The 27,876-nt window shown below is 31.3% G+C and overlaps 1 protein-coding gene across 5 annotated transcripts; it reads left to right on the plus strand.

Moving 5' to 3' along the window:
• The first annotated feature begins 3,812 nt into the window (after positions 1-3,812).
• LOC121127784 (glycerophosphocholine cholinephosphodiesterase ENPP6) lies at positions 3,813-27,532 on the plus strand. Of its 5 annotated transcripts, none has more exons than XM_040723275.2 (6): positions 21,733-22,227; positions 22,287-22,758; positions 23,089-23,394; positions 24,845-25,338; positions 25,706-26,213; positions 26,270-27,532. In XM_040723275.2, exons 3-6 carry the CDS (start codon positions 23,109-23,111, stop codon positions 26,485-26,487), a joined length of 1,506 nt encoding a protein of 501 aa, XP_040579209.1. In that variant the 5' UTR covers positions 21,733-22,227; positions 22,287-22,758; positions 23,089-23,108; the 3' UTR covers positions 26,488-27,532. The 5 variants fall into 5 exon arrangements, with proteins under 5 accessions (XP_040579208.1, XP_040579207.1, XP_040579209.1 ...); XM_071892755.1 differs by having other exon boundaries at positions 21,790-22,227; positions 22,287-22,406; XM_040723274.2 differs by lacking the exons at positions 21,733-22,227; positions 22,287-22,758 and adding an exon at positions 3,813-3,982.
• Positions 27,533-27,876: the final 344 nt, after the last annotated feature.

The raw sequence follows: 27,876 nt of genomic DNA on the forward strand, positions 1-27,876 counted from the left end.
CGGAAGGTCTTCGTATGAGCAGGAAGACTACACATCTTCTGTTGCCGTTTTTTGGTTTGAGAAACATTCCTCTGATAACAAGAAAATCATTTTCCAGCAAGGTGGGAGCTACAATTAATGCCTTTCGAAAATATCAGGAATGACTGAAAGAAATACACCCGTAATTAACTCTTTTCATTCTCGTTTAGTGGATGTGTTAGTAGTAGAACATCGGCAGTTATACTTAATAAGTAAATAGGTTGCTGTATGTCTTTGTGTTGTAATTATGTAAAAACAAACAGTTGATAACAAAATTGGTTTTATGGCTTATCAAAATATTCTCCATGGAGATCAATACACTTTTATACATGTTTGAGCCTGTTAACGAAACATTTTTTCTATTCTGATTGAGGTAACTTCAAAAATTAGGTTTGGAATGCATCAGTGGCTTCTTTTGGTGATGAAAACCGCTGTTGACGTAATTTATTCTTGATGTATGTGAATAGAAAAAAGTCATTGGGGGCTAAATCAGGACTGTACGGTGGATGACCCATTATTTTGATGTTTTGAATAGCCAAAAAGATCTTTTTTTGAACCAAAGTGTGAGTTTTTTGGAAGACTTCCGAAAGACAAATGGTCTGTTAAAATGCAGAATGAACTGTTCTATATTGATTTAATGTCACTGAAGCAACTTGACCTGTCAAATCGAAAAAAAACAACAACAGTGAACTATTTGCTTTGATGTGCTTCTCCCACGATCAACTTTAGTTGGATTTGGCTCATCTTGAAAAAAAAACATGCACTCGATTGCAGTTTTGTTTTAGGATAATATGCACAGATTCATGTTTCGTCACCTGTATAAATATTATAAACAGCTTTTGATACACCTCTAACAATTTTTTTCTGCACTTCCTGGTAATAATCGGCCCAAATCCTTCCTTTGATCATTTGTCAGATGAGGTGGGATCCAACGTAAACAAATCTTCTTTATAGCCAATTTTTCATACAATTTCTTATAGATCCTAGTTATTCTGGTTCCCAAAGATTTTTTCAATCACATGACAATCTTTTTTATTCGCTCATGCACAGGATCGATGTATTCTGGCACAACAACCAATTTTTTGACGACCTTTATGAAATTTGTCGTAGAGCGAACTCCAGCCTCGCTTGAATTTGTTATACCAGTTTTTTATTGTTCTGTAGGATGATTCCTGATAGCCATATCAGGAATTAGGTTCATCAATGAACTGTTGCCTTGATAACCTACGTCGAAAGTTATGAAAAATGATCGTACAAAAGTTTTGACGAGTCAATTCCTTTTTTTTTTTACTGGAAAAAATATTTTAAATCACAATAAAATACTCAAATCACATATAAATAACAACACGTTTCTACAAAGTTAATACTTGTGAATACCAACCAATCAGTTGGATACAATAGATTGAACTTATAACGTATAGTTTCTTTGATTCCAGAAATATAAGTAGCAACCTACGTAATTTAAAAAAAATACACTCAGAAATGTAGTTTTTATTTTATCGTCTAAAAAAATTGAAAATAAGTTTAAAATCGGCGTTTATTATTTTGGAACTAAGAAAGTTTTAAACAGGTTTGTCGCTAGTGTTATGCCGGTCCTTATTGGTTTCGTCCAGTCCAGTCTTAGGACAGTTCCTATCAGTTCTTATCATTGTTTATTTCTCGTGACTGATCCTTAAGAACGTGACGTCAGTCCTTACGACCAAACTGAACTGGACCACGATTCTAAATAAGCACTGACACAACACAAGTTTATCACTGATATTACATGAACTAATCCATCAAAGACAGCAAGAACGACTTAATTTTTTATTGAGGCAGTACATTTTTACGACACTTTCTACTTAAATATGATATTTTCTTTTTCCCGGTCATCAGATGGAGGTGCACTAATTAGTAGGAATGGGCATTTCGTAGAGCGCAATGAGAAGGCTGAAGCAAGACTCATCATAGACGTCACTTAATCATGAATTAACATGGTTACGATTGTTTTTACTACATAAATTCACATGAATGCAAATATTTCTATATAAGAGTTGAAATTGAAAAAAACTGTCAGTGATATCAATGGTTTTAATAATACCACACGGTCTAATACAGTTTTGAAATCCTGTTCTCTTTGTCATTAAGCGTCTGTTCCTTGAAAAAGTGCAACACGGAGAAAAGTGGAAAGCTAATCCTTATATTGCACATCTTTTTATGAAATCTGTGTATGTTCGGAAGATTTATGAATACTGAAACCATAATTTAGTCAGTAAAGTCAATATTTCAAACTCTGGGAGCGTCTATGAAATAAAACCGTTACTTTGTTAGAGAATGGAGGCTGTAATTGAGGTATACGGAGATTATATTGATAATTAGTAAAGTATTACCATCGATGTAATTCAATGAAACAAAAAAAAAAAAAAAATCGTTACAATGCATTTGTTCATATGTAGTAGGTCAAAGCTACCATCTATTGTCCTTCGAGTTATGCTTCTGGGCTTAACATAAATTTTCTCTTCTGAGAAGAACCAAACAAGATTTTTAACCAAGACATCGGTATCAGCTTGTTCAAAGCTAATACTGGTGACCCATTCTCCCTGTTTGACGGAGTTAGAAGCTGTTACTCGCAACGTGCATAGCTGTGATACTTTAATTCTTTTAATAATGTCACAATTGACATTTGAGCGGGACGCTACGTCGATGGTATCGGCTAAGACTCTTCTCAAACTTTTTAATGATATTTCCTCAACAAAGCAGGACTTTGCAAGAAGTTAGCCGCTTCCAGGTCGTCAGTGGGTCCTCACCATCCTGCTTGACACGTTTTCTGAATTTTTACCAATTAAATAACACAAAATACACAGAAGGGATATTGTTTTTGAAAAATTGGGGTATCTTGTCGTACGGAAGCATAATGAGCAACTGACGTGATAGAGTGACATTTGTACCGGACCAATTCTCCTTTCACAGCTTGTAAGGGATGGTATGAGACCACGGAGAATTGCAAACATTTAAAAGAACTACCCTTCATTGAGTGAGTTTCACATGTTTAAGTTGTATGTCACAACAATAACATTCGAATCTTAACGTCCTATTCAATGCAGAAGATTAGGAAATGTTTTGTTAGTAGAATCTATGCTCATGTTGTAGCTTTGCTAACGTATTTGCATATTTTTCTTATAGTTATTGTCTTCTCCCCTCTTCTGCAAAGAGGGGAAGGGAAGAAGAATATTAAGAAGCAATTTCTGCTTGTCTCCTAAGACATTTCTAGCCTTGTAGCGGGTTAGTAAAATATAAAAACGTATTTGCTCAAATCTCTTCGTCATTCCTTTCCCAAAATGGGAAATAAATACGATTGAATAAGCCTGTACATAAAGGCTCCTTCGTAAAAAAGTCAACAGATATGTGGAAGAAGGAGGGGGCGGGGGAGGGGGGATCTATTAGAAAGCAATACGCATCGTTTTTCCTTGCTTTTTTATATTTTGTTCGATATTTATAGAGAAATGCGATAAATTTAATATATATATTAACATAATAAAAATCATTTGTACTTTGAGACTGACCCATTTCTTATCCATAAATTCCCCCACCACTCATCATAATTATTGTCCATTTGTACCAATAAATAATAAATTTTGATTATATCACACACTAAATATGAAATACATTTTGTTAAAATAAAAAAATCAACGAAGAAAAGAAAATAGAATATCATCATCATTTCCCGAGATATCTTTTACATACATTTTCCCTGCGAGCGAGGTCCTTTTTTTTGTGAAAGCGCTCTCCCCCCCTCCCCTTTACTTTTTTTCCCCAGCGCAAAAAGAAAATGAAGGGGCTCCATATTTGGGTGCAGGCTATTCAAGATCGTTTCTACTATTGTCTGTCGCTGGTGGTAGAGTAAAAACATTCATACATAAACAAATGGCAATGGAAGTGATGTGATTCGGATCAATCCGTGATTTTTTTAATATTTTTGTACTAGGTAAGAGATTTTTGCGGTTTTTTATTTATATGAGTATATATGTATGAATATATCAAATATCTTCCCCCAAAGAAACCATTTTAATGACCCGTTAAGACGAAAAATGATTTTAATGGGCTTGTAAGAGGGAAAGAAATGGCGAATCACTGCGTAAATATAAAAATAATTATAATTGTCATTGAAGTAAAATTTGACAAAAGTTAATATTCAATAAATATAACAAACAGTCTCAAAAATCGTACAAGGTGGGGTCATGCATGTCATTAAAATTAAAGTATCTCTGTGATTCCCTTCAAAAATCGATTCTCTAATCATAAAAAGCAATTAAAATGCAAAGTGTTTTTTTTTATATTTAAAAAAAATAAAACTTCGGGAAAAAATAGCTCAGTATATAATAATATTATTATTATATGTACAATAAATATTATCAAAAATTATGCCCTGCGGGAATTTGACAGAAAAATATATTTAAATTACCATTTTGTTAATTTAACATGTTATTGAATGGAAATCTTATCTGTTATATTTATTTATAAGTATAGCATATATTTCCCGCTTCCTTTCTTTAGAGATTGATCATATTTTATTTAAAAAATAAGGAGAAAGATGGATGTTTGGTTATGGATCCATTACCGGTTCTTCTTTTGCCATAGGCTTCTACATAAATCTCTATGGTCTTTTATAGGTATAAATAAATAAATCTCATCATATGATCATTTATCAAAATCATATCCCAAAAATAAAATATCGGGGGTTTATTTATAAACTTACGTAAATGAATATTTATGTATAATCTTTTTTGGTTAGATACGGTGATTGCATCATTTGAGGATACAGTCATAGATAGATATGTACAGCTAGTAATCAGATTATCAACTTTGACATTTATTGATATCCAATATTTATATATAATGATATGCAAATCAGTTTGAAATTTGTAACATTTCGTATTAATAAAGAAATTGAGTACGGAATTAGGAAATGATCCTTTTAGTGAATGTATATTTTTATCTCCGCCAAAAAAGATCAAACTTGGTGCAAAGATAATAAATGTTCACAGTATGAGGCCCTTAAATTTTGATAGGTTAAGTTAACACATAAAGTAAAAAAGTGCATCATTGACCATAATTTGGAACAAATTGTGATATATAACTCAATTTGATTTTAGGGGGAGGTTTTGTACTCTTCCGAGTACCCATTTTAGTTGTACAGGGTTCCAAGATGAAATCCACACCCTCTTTGTATCACCCTGGAATCAAATGTGGTCGTTATAAATACTTTTTTTAGTCCTGCGTAATACATCCAGATGCATTATCTACAATTGGTTTGTTTTGTATTAGAAATAAAAATATTGAAAATTACGGTTTTTATGTTGTTTTTTTGTGAGGGGAGTACAGATTTCCTCTTCGAGCCCTGTATATATTTATGTATTTGACAAATAAATTTGTTGGATAAATATTTCCACAAAAGCGTTCAAATTGTACTCATTGAGCGTTTTCTCATCACGTCACAATTTAGATGTCGTCTTTTTTGGGGGCCTAAATAATCAAGTTTCTTACCAATGAAAACCCTTTTTTATTTAATATTTATACATTAGAGGCAATAATTATTCCAAGGATATAGTTTATGTATGTGTGACTCAAATAAGAGGATTATATTTATAAAAAAATCTCATAAGATATCTGGGACCCCAATAGGACCTCGTTGATTAATTAACCTACCACCAGTATCAGTAATATTTAGATGCAAGAAGAGATCTCTGATTTGGAGACATAATTCTTATAAAATTATGAGATAAAATATTGAAAAATTATACTTCTATATTCAAATAGGTTGATTTGATATTTATATAAACAAAATTTCAATAAAAAACTATTGTACTTACTATGATAATTACTATTATTTTCCATAATTATACTTACAATTTTGACGTTGCTCAATATTGCATCTGGAAAACACAAATTTCCCTTGAACTTTGGATGTACAAGTTAATTTTTTAACCACTTAATTTCAAATTGAAATAGAAATGATTAAAAATTGATCATGATCAACATTAAGGATCATTAAAACATTTCAAATTCAAATTAAATATTTTATGATATACTTACCTTGATTCGAGCTACACTCTTGAGAAATGCAGCGCCCAATAAATAATTTATATATTTCTTTATATTAAATTTAATTTAAGTACTTATGCAGTTAGATTTAAAAAAAAAAAAAATATTCATATGTAGTTCTAGATTAATTAACCTATCGCCTGTATTAGGCCAAGGAAAATAGTCACCTATTGGATGTCAAAATGGGACTTGCTAATAAAAGAGCTGAAATCTTACCGTCTATCAAAAATGGACCCCTCTATAACGTATTTTTATTACATATTTGACCTTAAAATGAGTTCAAGATATGTCATTACACCGTTATACATTCTTATTTCTACATTGTAGATATGGATTAACTATTAAAATGGAAATATTTAGATATTTTTCTCAAATTATCCGACTTTTATCATCCATAATCCATCAAAACTTTTAAATAATTGTATAAACTCAACCATTTTTAGTACATTTTACTTTGATTATATTCAAATATAATTGTTTATGATAGGCATCAAGTAGCATGCAATACAGGTGTTATGTCTTTTTCATTCATAAAGCCAATGTTTTATCAAGGTTTATTGGAAATTTGTAAATTTTATGTTGTAAAAATATCAACATTCAGCCCCCAAAATGACGCCTTCTTCAATTATGATGCAATTTATGACGTCAGTAAAAAGACTCTGTATATATAATTTTACCGAAACTATTGACAAAATTTAGTTACAACTAAGTACTTTTTTAAATATATTACATCAACATTCCATCAAAATGCTTTCTTTATTGCTTTAATATTTATTCTTAACTCCACAAAAATTTTGAGATGTACATACTTAGGTAAAGGGTTCCTAGGCCCCAATATTTTTTTTTTTATTAGTAGTATATATTGTTTTTATTAATGGCGAGTCCTCCATAATGACTCCAACTAGCCCCTATTAGGAGAAAATCGTGACTACGGCGCTGACATATCTACCCAGTCTTTTAAAGTTGCTGCTCTATTTAAATATTATGTATAAATTTTCAAAATGTTGTATAATAAAAGCATAAATATTACAGAATGAGTACGCAAAACTTGTAGTAGTGATTAATCACGATTTTATCCTTTTTTTTTTTTTAAATTATGAGGTTTCATTTCGTAGCCAAACGACAGCTGAGACAGAAATAAACAAGTTTTTGTTTTAATGTCATGCCCATAGAGATAAAAACTTAGTGTGATGATGTGAAGAAGTAGTTCATGTTTTCGTGACAAAGAAGTCCTTTACAGCCCCATAGATCCTAGAATAACCGCAGCAAAAATATGGCTGACTTCTGACCTGCCTCCATGTGGCCCTCCTCCGGCACTGAGCTCAACCCCTGGCCTTTGTTGTTTATAACGTCTTAGAAGTGAATGTCTGCAACACCTCTAATCCAAATTTGGATTTGTTCCGAGCTGCTGTCGACAGTGTAGTACGCCATGGACTCGGCCTTCATCGTCAATAGCTTTCAATCTGTTCCCCGTCGTGTTGAGGCAGGTATTACTCCTGAAGGAATACATTTTGAATATTTAAAGATATCCCAAACTGGGTTTGAGTTGTCCTTCCTTAATTCCATAAAAATTGGGGCTTTTGTAACTGCAAGTTTTGGGTCCCCATTCGATATGTAAATATTAGACAATCACTTGGCATTTATATTAATTAGTAGCGTCCCCCTATTTGTATGGTGCACAAGGATGCGGCAAAATTATATTAAAAATCTGCATGCAGTTAAACTGCTGCAATTTTTTATTTTTGTGTAATGTGACATTAATTTCTCCTATAAGAATTCCACTTATATATAAACCGTTTGTATAAGAAACTATGACAAATTTGAAGTTCATTTTTCATGTCTAATTCGCACAAAATGGGAATGAAATGTGATTTTACTATCTTTAAAAAAATGTAATTACTTTTTTAATAAGAAATTATTTATAAATTGTAAAAAAGAAAATCCAAAAGGGTTTGTAAAGTTTTTTTTTGCTTACAAAAATGTCAAGCTTAAATATAAATGAAAGCTTGTAGATGTTTATATGAAACAGCGAGTGTGTGTCGCTAAGGCTCGCCCAGGTATCGATCTAGAAATTAAAGTACTCACTGGCTCATCACCGATGCGTCAAAATGCCATTTTTATATTTTTTTCTCAAGCTGTTATTATTATTACTTAATTCTTGAGGAGAAAACATCTAAGTATTGAGTAAGTACGGGTGTGTGCTCCCCAGAAACAGTTAGGATTTCTTGTGTAGTTATATTCTATTTTTTAATTCAAAATAGGTCGGTTCAACGACTCCTAATAACTCAGTAATATATAAATACATACGAAATTATTTTTTATTAAATTTTGTCAATAAGAATAGGCAAAGTTTTCTAGATTAATATTGTTTAAGTATATGACTGCATAAGTTCATAGAATAAATGAAAATCAAACTTAACAACGCATTTTTTGAGTCCTCTACCCCCCTCCACCCATCCTATTTTTTTATTCATCAAATTAGGCTTTTATTTACACTTTAGATACTTTTGTTTATTTTTCTTAATTAAATGGTGTCTTGGTATTGTTCTTTTCATGTTTGAATACACTTATCCGAGAAATTATTTTACATTTAAATATATATTTTGATAAAATTTGAACTCTTTTTTACATTTTAATAATGAATTTAATGAATGAAGTTAATTTTAGATACAAATAATTAATTAAGGAATAAAATAATTCAATTTTGAGGGATATTTATATTTTCTAAATAAAAATGTATGAAAAACTAATTGTGATTGATAAAAAAATTAGTTAAGTTATTATTTAAAAAAAATGAGTCATTTGACTGTGGCACTGAATTCTTGGAACATTGTGACAATTCCTATTTTCAAATTATAACTACCCATGACATTATCCATGGATAACAGAGTAAGGGATGATTTAAGCTTTTAAAACTCACTCCATCTTTCTACTAACCTGGTCCATTGAAGTGTACAGCATGGAAATTTTAAATCCGGATCAAGCTTAGACTCCAATACCTTGACAATCCTGACACTCATGTTTATGAAAGTGTGGTCATGATATTTAACTGACAAAATTGTATTTAAAAAATTACATATCATTGAGATGTCCTGGGAATACGCCGTGCGGCCAAAATTGTTTGCCTCCGTATTAGTCGCACGAACAGGGAAATTATTGAGTATACGAAATTCCCAAATAAACTGCTGTCGATGTTGCCAATGCATTCAAGGAGTCTAAGGGGTTGGGAACACCTACAAGGAAGACTCATGATCGTTCTAGGCTAATGACTGATTGTAAGTTAATGGGATAAATTTTTTAAATTGTTCAGTTTCTGCAAATCGGATAATTGGAACCGGATTTATTACGGAAAAATCAATATTTTTAAGGTCCATACGTTTTAGGCAAAGGGAATGTGGGCTCCTAGCTCAGTGGATCTGAACCCCTTTGACTAGTATGTGTGAGGTGTCTTAGAGAGAGAGAGTCCAATAAAGGAGCACACAACTCTGTTGGCTCCTTGTTGGATTATATTCTCGAGGCAGTGGTCAACATGGACAAACAGTTCCTCATTAATGCATGTGCCAGTTTGGAGGCAATGGTTGAACCTGGAGGTGGTTCGTTTGAGTGATTAACTTAACTATGTACCACAACATGTAAGAACATAATATTATATTTACTAATAATTAAAAACCTACAAAATTTTAATAGCAAGGCACTTTATACTTATTCATTCCTCACGAACTTTATTAGATTAGAAAACTCTTTTACCCTGACTATTTCTAATATATGTAATTGACATAAATCTATGAGAAGCTCCACAGATTTTCAAGGACCTTTAACAACGATAAAAAAAACTGGAGAGAATAGGACATATTTTAAGTCCCATGCTAAGGACCAATACACTCCTAGTATCTAGTAGTGTACGCCTTTTTCTAGTCGGTCTAGTCTTTTCACCACTCATGAGTCCAATGGTTCTAGCTATCTTCTTATATTTTGTTCACTTCTAGCAAGGATGGAAGATAATAATAACAAAAAATGAATGATAGCTAGAAATTATAATACTCGAAGTATTTTACGTTCTAGCCGCGACAATTCCTACTTTTAACCTTCAGGCATTTAGTCTCCTTGGAAGAGGTTATGATATTACTTCAACAGCTTAAATGACGCTGTTAGTAAATACGTCATTTAAGCTGTTGTAGTTACCATAAAACCCCAATAATGATCGCTCTTTACGACGTTAGTTTTATTGTATCATGCAACCCTTATTTTGAAAAGTAGGATGCCATCAATCAGTCGGTAGTTAGCCATTTCTTCCCAACTAGGGAGCTATTATTCAATAATTATTGGGAATTGTTCACAGCTTTCAAAGCACCAATTCTAATGGAACCAATCAACGTTCAGACCACTGATTAAGAGATCAGAAGCAGAAAGATCCATAGCTGACAGCAAAATGTACTAGATATTTGTGTTAGTGAGGTATTGCTGTGTCCCAGGACTGACAAAATTAGGACTTTAGTGCTTTTAAACCAATCCAACACTATTTCCTACTCTTTTGGTCCTAGTAGATCCCAAAGGGTAAAAAAAAGGGTCTCAGAGTGAGTTATTAATGAATGAAAGAGAATATTAATATGTACATACATGGAGATAATGAGATCTATTGCACCAAAAGGAACAAAAGTTAAGAGAAAGCTTTGATAAACTGATGATGAGTAGCAGTAGATTAGAGAGTCTTTTTAATGAGAACTTCTTCCTTCAACTTTCTATGCAATGAGTGGTATGATGATATTCATCATAACAAAAGAAATAAACAAACAATTATGATGTTATGGTGTTATTGAAATTACAGAAATACATATTAGGGTGCGACTTTATTATCCTTCACTCATTCTAATCAATTACTAAGTCTAATTGCGCAGGCTAATCTGAATTTTATGCCGGCATGGAAACAAAATGGATCGATCGTCAAAATCTTCTCTGAGAAGATGCTTTTTTCTGTCGACTCTTGCTATAACTGTCGTAATATTCGTTTCTTTGCCGAAATGAAGGATGACGTCATCTCAGTCAGAAAGACAAAACTGGCAGCTACAATAATGGTCCTAGGTGTAATTTACTGCTGCAGAAAACATGCATTTTTTTAACCTTGAATAGCCCAAAAAGTCAACATGAATGGATATATCCGGGCGTTTCGGAACGTCGTAAAGCCTTGAATCGACAAAAACGATTAAAATGGATGATATTTGTGATAGGAGCATGAGGCTCCATGCCTCAAGTCGAGGCTGTTATTCACGTCAAAGGCGATTATATTAAATAATAATAATTTTTTATATAATATTTTCAATCAGCACTGGTTTGATTAAAATTGAATGATTAGTTAAGAATAAAAATTTAATATAAATCGTGTAGGTTGTTCAATTGAGGTCGTATCCTTTATTTATTGAAATGGGATGTAATTGTATTATTAAATTATAAAAAAATACACTTTTTAGGAAGCCATTTTAAATGCTCAAAATACAAATAGCTTTTTTATTTTATTATTTGAGTCAGATGTCTGATTCTATTTATGTTTGATATACATAGTAAAATGACAAGCTTTATAAATTTGTACAATTATTTTATGAAATTAATTGTAGAACCTTTTCCATCCATTTGTATCTTCTAAATTTTAGCTATGCTATTTTTAAAGCATACTGTACAAAAACAAAACAAAAAAAACATTGTTGATAGTTGATATTTTCAAGTCATTACTTATGTTGCAGGATCTATGCAAAAAAATACAAAGTCAAAGTGGCATTTTTTTTGTAAAAAAAGGATATTTTTTAGTTAATTTTAATATAAGCACTATTGATAAATACTGTAGCCTGTTAACAAAAAAACAATTTAGAATGGTCTATCTAAATTTGAGGATGAATTAAATTTGTATTCTTCGACAAATTATCCTCAATTTCTATAAAAAAATAATTCTTATTAACCCTCTCGAGGCATTAACAATAGAACTTAAACTAACTAAAATTGACCTTCATAATAAAAATATGAGAAATTGATCAATTTTACTATAAAGTCATATCGGGGCTAATACAAGTTTCTTTTATCAAATAAAGTTTCTAAACTATAGCTGAAATTCTTGGGTATCTTAACTCAATTCACAAATTTAAATATAACCTCTATAAATGACTCAAATACCTATGTCTATGAAATATAGATCTGTATGTAACTTTAAAGTAAAAAAAATAAAGATTCAAATGGAGCACTTGGTTCGACTTTATCAATATCTGAGAGCAATATTAATAATTTTGATTTTTATGACAAAAACCAAATAAGAAATTTCTAAATACAAGCATTCTATGAAATACAATTATAATAGAAGGCTGTTATTTGTTTTTATTTCACTCAGGAAAGTCTGAGCTCTGTCATATTTTCTAATTTTACAGCCTCATTCATTTTCTTTTGAAACCCAAGCAGAAATTCATAAAACTTTTTATTTTATGAAAGTATCTATGTCTGGTGGAACAACTTAGCTTAATGGACAACGTACTCATGAGAAATTACTTAATTCGACTCAAGTTGCTCTGGTTCCATGCTCGGTTGTTCCTAGATAAGGAAGTATACTTAATGTATAGGAACTGTTTAACATCAACCACGACTTGTCTGCAGATATATGGCCCGAGTATTTCTGTATAACGCAATAAGATTTAACGTTAATTATGGCTGAAAACATAATTATATGTTCAAAATTAAAGTTCAGAGCAAAGTTTATATAAAGAGAAAATGAGTAATTTAAACTTTTCGACATAAATTCGACTTCCTCTTATTGCTTACAATTTGAGATCCTGTCAGGTTTGACTGGGGCGAGAGTGCCATAGTGACTGTTTTTGTACATCAAATAGTCCAAATATGGACTTAATAGACAATCTGTAGGTCAGATGGACTCAATTTAATACTATATTGTTTACTTATAATGAATCAGTGTAACTCCATCCGAAAAGTTAAAGAAACATTAAGAATATATATACAGGATATAAATTGTAAATATAAAACAAGTTTGGACCTCAATATCTTGACTACTCTAAAATCTATATTTATAAAAGTATTCTCATCAGATTTAGCTGACAAAACTGTATAAGAATCAATATAATAATCTTTGAGATGTGCTCTAAAATCGAACGAGGAAAATATTTGTTAAATACTGAATTGATTTTGGGTAATAAATTGTAAATAAGTTATCTTTAAATTTTTATGGATTTAAAATCCAGACCCATAATATATATAACGAGAATATATATCTATTTGTGATAAATTTAACAGTTAAATGGAGTTAATCGGTTATGTATTCAGACAGATTTTAGTGTATGAAGTCAAATAGTCTAGGGTGGGTGTATGTTGGCTAACGCTATTTGGAGCAAAAAAGAAAAGAAAGAAACCCCACGAGAAAATAGAAAGCCAATAAACTAATGAAAATTTTTAAAATCCACCAATTTTAAATACCAATTTATTTATGCTATGTTATGTTTATTTTATTATAAATTTAAAATATACTCCTTTAGCGTTTTCTCTTAATTGAGCGAGTGCATTTCGAGCAAGTGTTATATCATTGACATTCCTTTGAGCGATTTTCTTTTCCGTGATATATTTAAATAATTAAAATTACAAGATTAATGACGTTATTACTCAACAAAGTCATGTTTAAAATAAAATGGGAGAAGTCTAGCAGGAGCAATTGAGGTTTTTGTTGGATTTCGTCTCTATTTTGTAAGATTATGTGAATACAAGAATTAAATAAAAAAACTCATTGTGTGTGATGGCGTTTCAACGCATCAATTGATGGAATCCGTAGAGTAAGATCTTGAAAAAAGGCTTCACATTCTCCCCTTATTCTTGCTGTAAATATTATAAAGGTACACCTTTGATTCATGGACCATTTTTTTCTTTTTTGTCTAATTTATCTTGTAATGTTTATTATATGAAAATGTCTCTGAAATTAATCTCACTGAAAAAAAAAAGTCAATAAAAAGAATGTCTCCAAGATGACTCTTGCTGAAAATACCCCCATGCATCATATTTAAGTCTACACTGAATTTTTTTTTCAAACTTTCTTAGAAACTAGTTGGCGAAGACAATGATAACAAAAGTAAGTTTATTTCCAGTAAACTATAACCGAAATCGGCATTTTTATTGAATATGGCCTCCTTCAGCCTCAATAAAATCCTCCACTCTCTTCCTGAAGATTGCGAAACTTTACCGTTGTAGTCTTCTGAAAAGTTAGTCCATGTGGCCTTAATGTCGACTCCAACGGTATCACATACCCATGAAGCAAAATTGTAGGAAGCTCTCTCAACCTTTCTCTTGATGGAATAATCCAAAGGATTAAGATCAGGGGAGCTGGGATGCTACATGTTCTTAGACACATTCAAAATAAACTTGGCTCTAGACAACCTTTTCTACTCTGTAGTCGTGGTTATGAGATGTTTCTTCCTCCTTACTCTTTATTTTGCTCCTAAGTTATCCTTAATGATCCTTCAGAGCGTAACTTAGCTCACATTCATCTTCTTGCCTATACCGCTAATCCTCCTCACTGGATTTCTAGTAAGATCGTTTTTGTCAAGTATTATCATGGCCTTTGTTCTTACTATTGGTTTCTGATCAGACTTTCCTATGAGTGTTCCTTGGATTTCAAATCACTTTTTAATTCCTTACACGGCCGTCCAGCTGATCCTGAAGCCATTGACAATCTTAGTTGGGGGTCTTATGGAGCACTAAAATTTCCAAAAACATATTTATTTTGGCTTCTATTTTGTCGTCATTGAAGATACAACCAATATTTATAAATAATCAGAATTGTAAATGATTTTGAGAATATCATCCAACCTCGCTTTTGTAAAAATTCCTATCAAAATTCGAGCTGTGAATATTTCTGTAAGTGTAAAATTAAATACGACGCACAGAATAACCTCGTTTACATGAATGTACGCCACTCAGATATGTTTATTATTGAGTTATATTATTTTAAATATATATATTTGGGTAAGTGAAGATGTATTTCAATTTTAGCAATAAGTAGTAGTACTCTTGACCATTATTTATCAATTATCACTTGTGAGTGAACAATAGACTTTATATTACAGTTTCATTAAATTTGTTATGGAATAGGTGTCATAAGTCCATTATTATTTTGTTTTGAACTTTGAATTAAAACTTACTCAAATCTCAATATCCTTTCTACATGCAAAATAGTGAAAAGTGAGGCATCTACCACGCTTTCCCCTACATGTGATTAAATTAACTTGATAAGTTAATTTTTTAATTATTCTGGGATACATTAAATAATAATATCCAAGAGTTCACAGCTAGATCACTCATAAATATTGACATTATAAATCATAATGATATGATAGCAACAATTCATAGTTGTTGGTTGGGTTATTTGTAATATAAGTAAAAGCTACGAAATAGTTTCCAAATTGTACAATGTACATTCGCTGAGATCTGTTATATGATAAAAATATATTTTTTGAAGAGATATTTATAAAAAAGTTTGTGATTTTGACAGGAATTGCCAAATGTCGTATTTATTGTATTAAAAAAAAATCGGTTTCATGCAATATTGATACCTACTCAAGTCAACAAAACAAAATTCCCGTTAAACTCCATAGTCCATTCTAGTAGTACTTCACAAGCTAATCATGAATCTATAATTATACATATATATTTTGTATAAAATGGGCTTTTAGTGATTTTTTGTTTGAAATTTTAGGTCTCTAATTATTTGTACTTCTATTAAGTTAATTTGGTATAAAAACAATTGAACAACCAAACAAAATATATTTTCAAACAATTTTTTTTTTAATTATGACCATTTTTTTCCTTTAAATAGAATTTTCTCAAGATTGGAGGATCGTACATCAAATATAAGTACATATTTGAAATTAGCATAAAATTTTGTAAAAAGAAAATTAACTTTTATATCAATTATATCAATTATTGACTGTTTTTTCCAAAAGTTTGTACAAACTTAGAAAAAGGTTAAAGGTGCCAAAAATAAAAACAAAAATAAAAAATTCAAATAAATTTTTTTGAAAACCATATTTTATGCGAAAAACTAAGTAAAGAGTCTCATCAATTACCATTATAATCAAAAAATGGAATTTAAAAGATTTTTGACTATTTTGATGTAATTTTTTTGACTAGATATTACTTATTTCTAATTTATGATTAGCTTTAGAAGTGCTACTTGTTATATACTAGTGCTGCCTTCATAATTAAATTTGATTTGTACTAATGTGATGACTGTCCTTTGCAAAATAAATAAAATGAAATATACAACAATTTCTGGCCTATTTGTTATACGAACGGTTTGTTGCATTCAATTGAAGATTCTATGACCTTGAGGCGGCTGTGTCGTCACATATGCTACAGATGTATTAACACATAAAATAGTGCACTTAAATTGACCATATAATTAAAGGACAAGAAGCTCTTTCGGAGAGTATATACAATGTGGGGACCCAAAAATTGCAGTAACATTAAATTACTACCTTATCCTCATTATTTTTATTTACGAGGTTTCATTACGCTAATAAAAGACAGCTGAAACCAAATTAAACCAGTTTTGTTATTGCGGATATGTGTTTGTAGCATCGAATATTCAGCACTGTTTTGTTCTATTTTTGTTAGTGCTCTCTTATTTATAGCGTAATTATTGTTGATACCTTTCTAAGGAAAAAAAAGAGCCTTATAAAGCGAATATAAAAAAATTAAAAGGTAATTTGCAGAAAAAAAAGAAGTGTTTTCTTTGTTAAGTACATGTGTAATTTGGTTGGGCAAATATAGTGCCTGGTAATTTTTCCTTAAACTATTTTGCCTTGGGACATTTTGCCTCAAGGATATTTCGCCTTAATAAAAATAAATAAAGTTTATAGTTATTTGTTATTTTTGGTTGAAATCAAAATATGCATTATTTATTACTATAAAGTACATTAAATATTTTATCTCTTTTGGAATATTGATGATATTATTATCTTGCCTCTTATTATGTTTGTTCGTCAATATATGAGTCATTTCTAGTGTGAATAATCCATGATGTACAATACTAATGGAGAAGTAATTAGTGATTTTTCGTTTCGAGTCGTTCCCGTGTTTATTTATTTTTGTTTTCTTATTAAACTATGTAATTTGACTACCTATTTTGTTTCTGGTTCGAATTCATTACATAGCGGGATTTTTTGGTGTATGCATTGGAATTCTGGGGCATGATTCCATCATTTTCCTTTTAAAAAAACAACCATTTAATGTATTTTATAGTAATAATACACATTACATATTTTGATTGAATAATTCCATGGGAAGATCAATTTTAACCAAAAATAACAAAATCAAAGACGTATAAATTTTATTTATTTTCATATTGAGGGGAAATATCCTTGAAGCAAAATCCTCACCCCTTCAAAAAAAAAATCATATTTTGAGCTTCACCTGTATGTACAATATAGAACCAGTCCTTTCAAGAATAATACTTAAAAAAAAGACCAGTTGGGTAGGGGGGGTGAGGAGGTGATGGACTATAAAAATAGGATTATGAGTCTTTCTCTTCAAAAAAAAAAAAAAAAAAGAAGAAGAAGAAAAAATAACCTATTTACTCAAGAAGAAAAGAAAAGAATTTTTCAATTTACTTAGAAAATAATAAGTATAAATATAAATTAATTTCGGTAAAATCTTTTCTTTTTTTTCTTGCCATAGAGAGAGAGATAACAAATATCTTGACCCTCCTCTTCCCCTTTACTTTGATACCTTCTTCAAAAATAAAAATAAACTTTTTTTTCTTACTTACTTAGTGTATATTATTTACCAAGTTTGGCAATATATATATACATATATATGGAAGTATATTTTTACTTTATGTCTGCAAAAATAAGACTTTATCCATTTTCTATATAGCTCTTTGGTTGTAGCCTAAGAATGTTGTTGAGTGTGTATTATGTACATATATGTATGTTGTCTATTCAATAAGAAGACCACAATTGACACCTTTTTTTCTTGTATATGCGGGTGTGTACATATAACTTTCCTCTTCTTAAAATGAGTGAAAGCTTTCAATAATAATAATTATATTAGATACCACTAATAGCATTGGACCATTGCTATAGATGGATGGATTTCGTTTGGTTGAATATATTTCTCTCAGACGCTATGAATTGAAATCATCAATACATACATATATTTATATATATATTTAAAATAAGTAATTTTTGAAATGTTATATTTTTTCTTTTTAATCAGTTTTTCAATTAGTTTATGGATTTTATTTTTATAGCCCCTACGTAATATTTAAGCTTACACATTATCACAGCTCTATTTTCGATATGATTTTGTATAAAAGTGAGTTTGCATTTATTCTAATTATCATTTGCAAATTACTTTTATTTATAACTCTTGTCTCTATCTTCAATGACGACAAAATGGAAGGCAAAATAATTATGTTGCTGTAAATTCTAGCACGCCTGAAAACCCCAACTAAGATTGCCAATAACCTCAGGATCAGCTGGACGGCTGTGTATGAAAACCAACAGTCAGAAATGAAGGCATGAGTAAGCGTGTAAAAAACGGTCTTACTGGAATTCCAGTGAGGAGGATTAGCGGTACAGGCAAGAAGATGAATGTGAGCGAAGTTACGCTCTGAAGGATCATTAAGGATGACTAAGGAGCAAAATAAAGAGCAAGGAGGAAGAAACATCTCATTATCCCGGCCACAAAGAATAATAGGATGCCTGAAACCAAGCTTCTTATGAATGTATCCAAGAAGATGTAGCCTCCCAGCTCCCCCGATCTTAAACCATTGGATTATTCCATCAAGACAAAGGTCGTGGGAGAGACCTGCAATTTTGCTTCATGGGTATGTGATACCTTTGGAGTCCACTATTAAGAACACATGGCTATCTTTTCAGTAGACTACATCGGTAAAGTTTGTGCAGCCTCCAGGAAGAGGGTGGAGGCTGTCATTGAGGTTCAGGGAGGCCATATTGAATAAAAAATGTCGAATTCAGTTATAATTTCCTGGAAATATACTTAATTTTGTCCTCACTGTCTTCACGAACTAGTTTGTAACAAAGTTTGAAAAACATTATTCAGTTTAAACTTAAATATGTCCCATTGTGTATAGTGGATTGTCTAAGTTTGTCCACTGACAAAGAAAATAACCGTTTATAATTTTATGAGTAGCTTTATTATAGCAGTGAGAGGCACATTCTATGAAAAAACAAAAAAGTGTTAGAATAAAGAAAAATACTGACCATAATATGAGTAACACCACCGTCAAACATAAAGGTGGAAAAATTATGTTTTGGAATGTTTCTCTCCTAAAAGCATCGAAGGGAGATGGACCTTTGGAAAATTTTGGACGACAACTTCCTTTCCTCGGGGCATGGTACTGAAAATGGGTCGTGCAATATGTCTTTCAGCAAGACAATGATACAAATCTACGGCCAACACAACAAAGGAGTGACCCAGGAATAATTACATTAAACTCATGGAGTCTCCAGACCTCAATTCCATTTATAACTTTTATCAGTGGGCAAACTTATTAAAATCAAAGATATTGATGAAATCATTTTTTGTTTGTTTCTCTACCATGGGGAAAAGACAAATTCACCATATCTAACCCTCGGGCTACAACCTCGTGACAGAGCACTGAAAATGGATCGTGTACACGCCGACCCGGTAATGATCATAAATATTTGGCCAATCCAACAAATTAGTGGGACTAGAATATGTACATTAAGGTTATAGAGTGAATCAGTCGATAAAAAATAGTGATAAAAAGTCGGTGCAATGTTTAGCTTTTTTTCTTTTTTTTTTGAGTTGGCAAACTGAAGAGTAAATTTTCTTTTCCTAAGCTGTTGTCCTTGTCATTTAAATTCTAAGGAGTGAACTTTCTTTTCTACTAATTACGACCTATCATTATTGGATGTGAAACCATATTGAACATTTGTGAGTGCTTATAAAAGACAGAGAGATCCCTTGAGGATTTGTTGTTAAGTTATCATTGTAATTCCTTGTTGGACTCAGAGTATAATTGAGGGTCTATATCAGGTTAATTTTTGCGTATTTCCTTGTTTATTCCCTTCTCCCCCCTCATCGTCCAAGTTCCTTGTACCTAACCTAATGAAACGTAAGGATATATAAGCTGCTCCCCTTCAAAATATTCTTCGAATTGTTAGGGTTACCTAGATCCTTTTCCGTTTCTTTTTTTGTAACTTGACAAAATGTTAATATTACAATAACTAATCCCCACTTCAATCGTATAGAAAATTCATTGTGCAAACTTACAAATTTGGGAAGGGATCAAATATTTATTTCCTCAACTGTAAGTAACTGTCCATCCCAATAACATGAAAATGTACCAATTACTTACATCTCAACTTAAAAAAATGAAAGTCCCTAAATTAGCTGGTAATTTGTCAATTCTTCATTAAATAATAGCGAATTGTTCAATAAAAGTGTAATTGGAGTTTAATATACAAAGTTCATAACAGATGTAATAAGGAGCAAGTGGGAAATTGACAGCAAACTAAAGAATATTGAGGAAAATTGAACGCCGTAGCTTGCCTTAGTATCCTGAATAGTTTATATGTATGCTGAGTTTGAAAAAGTATTTATTCCACAATCGTTGAATAGGCAGAGTGTCCATGTTGCTATCTGCGCCAGACGAGACAATGTTGAAATTGCAAACTTCTTAAACACGTGGAGAGTTCCTTTCTCTAAGAAATAAAAAGAAAACGCTGACCTTGTTGTCAGTTCTTTTTATAACTTCGTTAGACTCAGTTTTTCCCTCTAAGCTACCCGGCCTCAACTTCCTTGTGTGGGATACAGTGAAACGATTCATCAACAGATCCTTCTGAACATAAAATCCGAGCTGATGCCCTGGATCTGTGAGGAATGCAAGAATCTGCCAAAGGAGACTATCATCAAGATCCTCTCTAGTTTCCTATTTGGAGTCGAGGCAGTTATTGACGCCAAAGGCGATTATATTGTGGTAATAGTAGAGGTTGAAATCCATAAATATGAAGCTGTTCATTTCATCTTTTATTTATTTTTGACGTAGTATTGGCTTAATTTTTATTTAATTACAATGACGTGAATATCAAGTTTCTTGTCTTTTTTTAAACAAATTGTTTTACCTTTTCATAATCCAATTTATTATAAATTTTATAAAACTATGCTTATTGTACATAATAATTATAATAAGAAAAAAAACCTTTTTCACTTATTATAAGACTCAATGCCTTTATTAAAAATATCTTCGCACAGTGCTCTAATTATAATAATTTTTTATCCTTGAAATGCCACAATATAATATATATTTTTGCTTTACAAAGACGAGGAATAACAAATTACATTTAATCAAATATTATTATTATTATTATCTTTTTGTGAATCTATGCCAGATTTAATTTCATTTATATGCAAATGCTTCTTTAAGAGTCGTATTTCTTAGGACTAATTAGGTTTATTAATATTGGATTAATCAGTGAGATGAAAAGAATGCAAAATATTTTTGACTTTTTTTTTGCATCTAATTGATTTATGTAACAAATCAAATCCTATAAAAGTTATATAAAGTTAATAATTGAATTATTAATAATTATAATTTGTCAATTGGAATAGGTCCCTTGGAATAATATAACATGTGTAGTAAAAATAAATACATTATTTTTCCAATAGATGACTATAGCTTGATTGCGTTAGAACCATACCATTTCGGACTATAGCACATTTTGGACAGTTTTGGTATTGTTTGACTCAGTATCCTTTGAGTGCGTCAAAGATTAACACTAAGAAAGAGAAAATACTCCATATTTTGCAGTTTTTCTTCAACCTTCAACCATTTCTTCAACCGGCTGAAAATGTGAATATTATTTATGCTTCTGATACTGTAACAGTCTATTACGTGCAATTTTGGTTTCGTCGATTCCGTTCCTGTAATTTTGATGTCAAAAATGTACAAGTCTCTCTGGAAGGCCTATTATGGAAAATGAGTATCAAATAATGAAATCCATTATTTTTCCAATAGATGGCTTTAGTTATTTGTATCTCGTGTCGTTTAAATGTGATCAGTTTACGCAGGATAAGATTTCGTACTAAAAAAAACTTCTGTGACAGGTTTGTGACTGTTTTACACGGTATATTCAAAGATGTACACCAGGAAATATATGTTTTAGAGTTCTTCTTAGAAAAAGAGGAAACCAAGAGCCAGGAGACTGCAAATTTGAATTGTAGATATACTATGTATACTTTTACAGCCAATTATGAACAATTTTGCTTTCGTTGATTTCATTCCGGTAATTTTGATTTTAAAGATGCACATGAGTTTTTTTCTTATTTTTCTGACTTAAAAACAACAAAAAACAAAAATAAACCTCACAGACCGAATTATTACCTGGAAATTGCTGCTAAATCGTAACAAATTCGACCCATTTTTGCCATGGAGGGTGACTGGTGATGAATAGCGGCTCTCTTATGACAATAGGAAAGGAAATAATGATTAAGAAATAAATCAAAGGACTTAGCTCAATGACTAACGCGTTGGAGATAAATTATTGTCTTGAACTCAATATGGGAAGGTTTGCGTCTCGTTTGTTTCTAGAGAATGAAATATATATAATGTATATGGACTTCAAGGACAATTACTAGGTCACTATACTTACTATTACTTAATCAATGACCAATTAAAAGGAACATTAGAAAAAAATGATGGATGTCTTTTTAAAATAGAGAAGCATGTTCCGATTTTCCTTTTTAAATAACATATGTACATATTTTAAGTGCTTGAAGAGTTGTTAGAAAAGAAAAAAACTAACTTTCCTAATTAGTAGAAAAATACTCTCAACTTTTTTCCCCTTTCATAGTTTTATTGCATTATTTTCTAATGACCTTCTCTTATTTTTTATGCTTGTGTTTGATGCCATAATCATCTAACACATTTTTTCATTTAATAACTTTTATATCTAAATTTTTCCTCAGGAACAAATACAAGACATTAAATGATGATGACTAACGGAGCCCTTGCATCTTTACTCCTCTATTTGCTCTCCCCCTGCGTGTCCCTCTCAAGGGCCATGACGTCAGATACACCTGACGGGTATCGAAATCGACTCTTGGTCGTTGTTGTGGACGGGTTCCGATGGGACTATTTAAGAAAGTTTTCTCTCCGTTCCGGAAAGGGCTTTCCCGGCTTTGAAGAATTTAAAAGAGGTGGGGTCCACACAAAATACTTGAAGTCCGTGTTCCCTGCAGAGTCCTTTCCAGCTTGGCAAACGATTAATACAGGTATGTAAAAACATCTTAATCAAACAAAGAAAATTTGCAAGTCCACTATAATTTAAAAAATATGTCAAGCCTGTCTCTGAAGCTTTCAATACATATTTTGCAGTCCAATAACGTGAATTTTCCTCATAATAGGCGTAGTAAACAGAATTCCAATAGATGGCTAGAGTAATGTATAGTTCGCGCTGCATAAGTGCAACAAGATAGTGTTAGTGCTACACGACTTCATTCTAAAAAACCTTTTGGAGAGTTTTTTTATTGTTTAACTTAGTATTCGTTGAGCGCGCATCAAAGATGGACATCAGCAAAAAGAAAACACTCCATATTTTACATTTTTTCTTCAGTAAAGGCGAATACGTAAGCCAGGTGGCTCAAAATCTTAATAGTATTGATGTTCTTGAAATTGTAACAACCAATCACATGCAATTTTGGTTTTATCGATTTTATTCCGGTAATTTTGATGTCGAAGATGAACCACGCTCTGGAAAGTCATTTCTCGAACATGTATCGTCGATTCCGAATGTTTTGATTGCCAAGGAGATAAATATTAATATATATATATATAAAGAATCCATTAAACATAATGGATGCCTTTTTACTACACCTTATATTCGCGATTTTTTTATTTGAACAAATAATAAAGAGAAACTATTTGCGTTGAATCCATGTATACAATACACACCTTAAATTTTTGAAAACAATCGGCCTTATAATTTTAGATAGATAAAAACCTGACTAACCATTGGACAACAATATTTGACCCAAACTCTTGGTCATACAAAAAAAAAAAAAAAAAATGATACTTAATGATATATACGATTGTATATTTGAAAATTGATTTAAAATGATAGTATAATAAATAGATTTTGTTGATATACAAGTAATAATATGAATGTCTGTTCTTTTGCAGAAATTAAATTATATTCACTAATAGTCATTATACAAACACAACATAGTAGTATGTGGTTCGAATATAGCTCGACTATTTACCATTGTAGTGCTTTAAATAAATTAAATAATAAAGAAGCAATACATAAATTTTATTGGAAGAAGTGCTCAACACTTCTCTGTTATCAATTAATTATTATTCGTTATGACGAACAACCATAACATGATGGAAAAATCGGTAATTTTATAGGGAAGCATCCTTTCTTGTCCCATATTATGCTTGTTTATCAATCCATGAGTATTTTCCAATATGTATTATTAAATCCATCAAGTTGAATGATAATACGACATATATGAATAAATATAAATTGAATTAAAATATACAATCACATATATCATAAAATTAAATATAATTTTTTTGACGATTTCCCCAAATATCCGTTTGGCAAATTGCCCACTCACGATATTTAAAAGTGTTGGTAAAAAAGGGCCAAATGCTAGATATCTACCTATGCCATACATATAAAATTGAGTAATCTATTACTTTCTTGTCCTCTCAACACAGGTTGCTATCCACAAAACCATAGCATCATTGGTAACCAGTTTGCAGACTCCCTTCTCATGTCATCAAATCAATACTCCCGACACTCAACATCACTTCTCTTCAACAGTGAGGATGAACGAACAACCAACTACCTTAAATGGTGGGAAAAGGCCAAACCCTTTTGGGCTACAGCAACGGACCAAGGTCTCAAAATTGCAACGTTTCTTTGGGGGAGGTGTGACATACCCTGGAATGATGTGCAGACAACGAGTCCTGACTACTGTGAGTCCATCTATCAAAAGGATGATTCCATGACTTTTAACATCAATTTAGAAAAGGCCCTCATCTATTTTCAAAGAGGCTACGATGCAGCCTTTGTCTATGAGGGTAGCTTGGGAGAATCAGCTGAGGAGTATGGGCCTCTTTCCACCAAAGTGGAAGAGACGCTAAGGGAGTTGGATAATTCCCTAAAGATATTTCTGAATCGATTTAAAAGAATAAACATGGAAGACAAAGTAAGGGTCTTACTATAAAAAAAAAATCTTTACATATAATTTATTTTTATGATTAATATGGATGAAAAAAAAAAAAAAAAGATCAGAAATTAGTAATTTGATCACGATTTTTTTAATGTGAGAAACGGGGTATAAGTAAAGCAAAAAATGCAGAAAAATATTTTGTTTTTATTTTTCATGTTTATATTTTTTAATGTTTCTAAAGTTAATCATACCCCTAATATGAAGCCATATGCCTCCCTTCCTCCTCCTCAAATAAATATTTAATGTTTATTATTACAAGTTTTTAATGTTTGGATCAAAACCTCTTTATATCTTATCTTCAACAAACTATACACATTTTTCTAACGAATTAATAAATATTCAGGTAAATATAATCATAATGGCAGATCATGGCATGGCTTATGGCTCAAACCCCATCGCCATGAACCACCCTCAAAATTTCCCTCTCCAATCCATCGATGTGGTCAAGGTTTCATTAGGTGAAAAGCTGGGAAACGTTCGCCACAAAGTCCGAATGTTGGTTGGAAGTGGAGCGTACTCCATGATTTATCCGAAAAAGTTTCGTTACACGGGTGAAATTGTATCTATTCTTCGTAGAAATCTACATGGTGTGGCACGTGTTTATCGGCACAATGAAATTCCAGAGCATCTCCATTGGAAAGAAAGTCCACAAACACCTCCCATTCTTGTACTGGCGCATCCAGGAACCATCATACTGCGGTCACAAGGGCATTTGCAATGGCCACGGAACAAGCATACGGGATATAGTACATTTGATCCTTCCAGGATCTATGAACAAACGAGACAAGGGATGGCGGGATATGATCCAGAAGAACCAGACATGAGAGGGGTTTTTATGGCCAAGGGACCAGGTGGGCATATCATTATTTTTATATTTATATATAACTATCCATGGTTTACACCTTAGATTTCGTTGTGGATCCCAATGAGACCTATAACGCAATTGAACTGGTGGATTTGTATCAAATGTTTTGCTTTCTCTTGGGAGTTGAACCTCAACCCAATGATGGGTTATGGAGTCGTATTCGGGACCTACTGAAAAACTCTGCAAATGGAGATTTCCACCCACATTTCGGGCTACTTTTAGTGAGCCTTTTACTCGTAGAGTTGACTCAAATGCTATAAAAACCCCAATGGAATCCTTATCAATGGAAAAATTCTGAAATACCTTTCCCGAAAATTCTATCATTTGTATTATTAAATGGAATATGAACACAAATAATACAAGATTCACCTGCACAGATTTGGTGCTTATTTTAATCTCTTTCTCTCCCCATACACATAATCCCATTTCTCAATGGAACATTTATTAGCGCCAATGCATACTTATTTGCTTTCAATCTCTACTAAAGTATTACACTTTTTATTTCAAAGGCTTATTATCAAGACTTTTAAAAAGAAATGTAATGAAATATATTTAATTGTTGTTATACGTCATATATTTTTTTATTGTTTTTATTTATCATGAATAAAAGCAAACAAAATGAGTTAAGCCCAATGATGAAAGGCTGATGATGGCTTTCTCCCTACTTTTCACTGAAATGATTGTGAGTGTTAAACAATTTTTATTCTTTTATCACAAAGATGGATGAGTTCTAATTATCCAAATGAACTTTATTAATATTATAAGTATGTTAAAGGCACACTAATTATAGGAACTAATTTAGTTACAGAGTCTATCTTTATCTTTTTTCTATATACGTAATAAATATAGATACACTTTTATTCCTTGTTACATATTTTATTATATTAAATTTTGTCAAAAAGTAAAGAATCTACTTTCTACGAAAAATTTTATTATTAAATATTAACTATCATCATTTTTGCTTTTTATTTATATTACTCATTTAAAACTTCTATTCAAGGCATTAACTTATATTATATATGTAAATGTACGTGTATCAAGGTTGTGTTATATAAATAATTGTATACATATATATGTAGAAAAAAACTTTGGCTTTCCAATGATACAACACAGATTTCCCATCAAACACATCCCCCCTCCTCTCCTCTTTCCCACAGCACTTCTATAATAATAAAATAAATATTTTTTATTAAATGATAAACAAATTATAATAAAAAAAAATATATATACACACATTATGATTGTAAAACCATTTTAAAATTTGTTAAAATAATGAATGAGATTAATTAAATTACAAAAAATTTACTATTTCGCATATTTATTCAAGTTTTTTTAGTGAATGTTATACATCCCAAGAGGTATAAAAATATTTCTTAATAACGTTGAACCTACATTTGATTGTCCATACTTTTCAGTGCGCTCCTGAAACATTAAATTCCATAATATACAATTCTTTATTCATCTGGATAGTAATGCCTTGTTTAGTGTTATTTTGTATATTTAGACATTTTTAATAGAGGCTTATTGAATTTAATGAATCTGTTTGCTTACAAGTCGTTCTTTTGTATTTTTTTGATTTTTGGGATTCTTCTTTTTTCAATGTGAGGACTGAGGAGTACAACGATAGCTACAAAATTTATAAAAAGGTA

Source organism: Lepeophtheirus salmonis, chromosome 13 (genome assembly GCF_016086655.4).
Source record: "Lepeophtheirus salmonis chromosome 13, UVic_Lsal_1.4, whole genome shotgun sequence".
In the NCBI taxonomy this organism is placed as follows: Eukaryota; Metazoa; Arthropoda; class Copepoda; order Siphonostomatoida; family Caligidae; genus Lepeophtheirus; species Lepeophtheirus salmonis.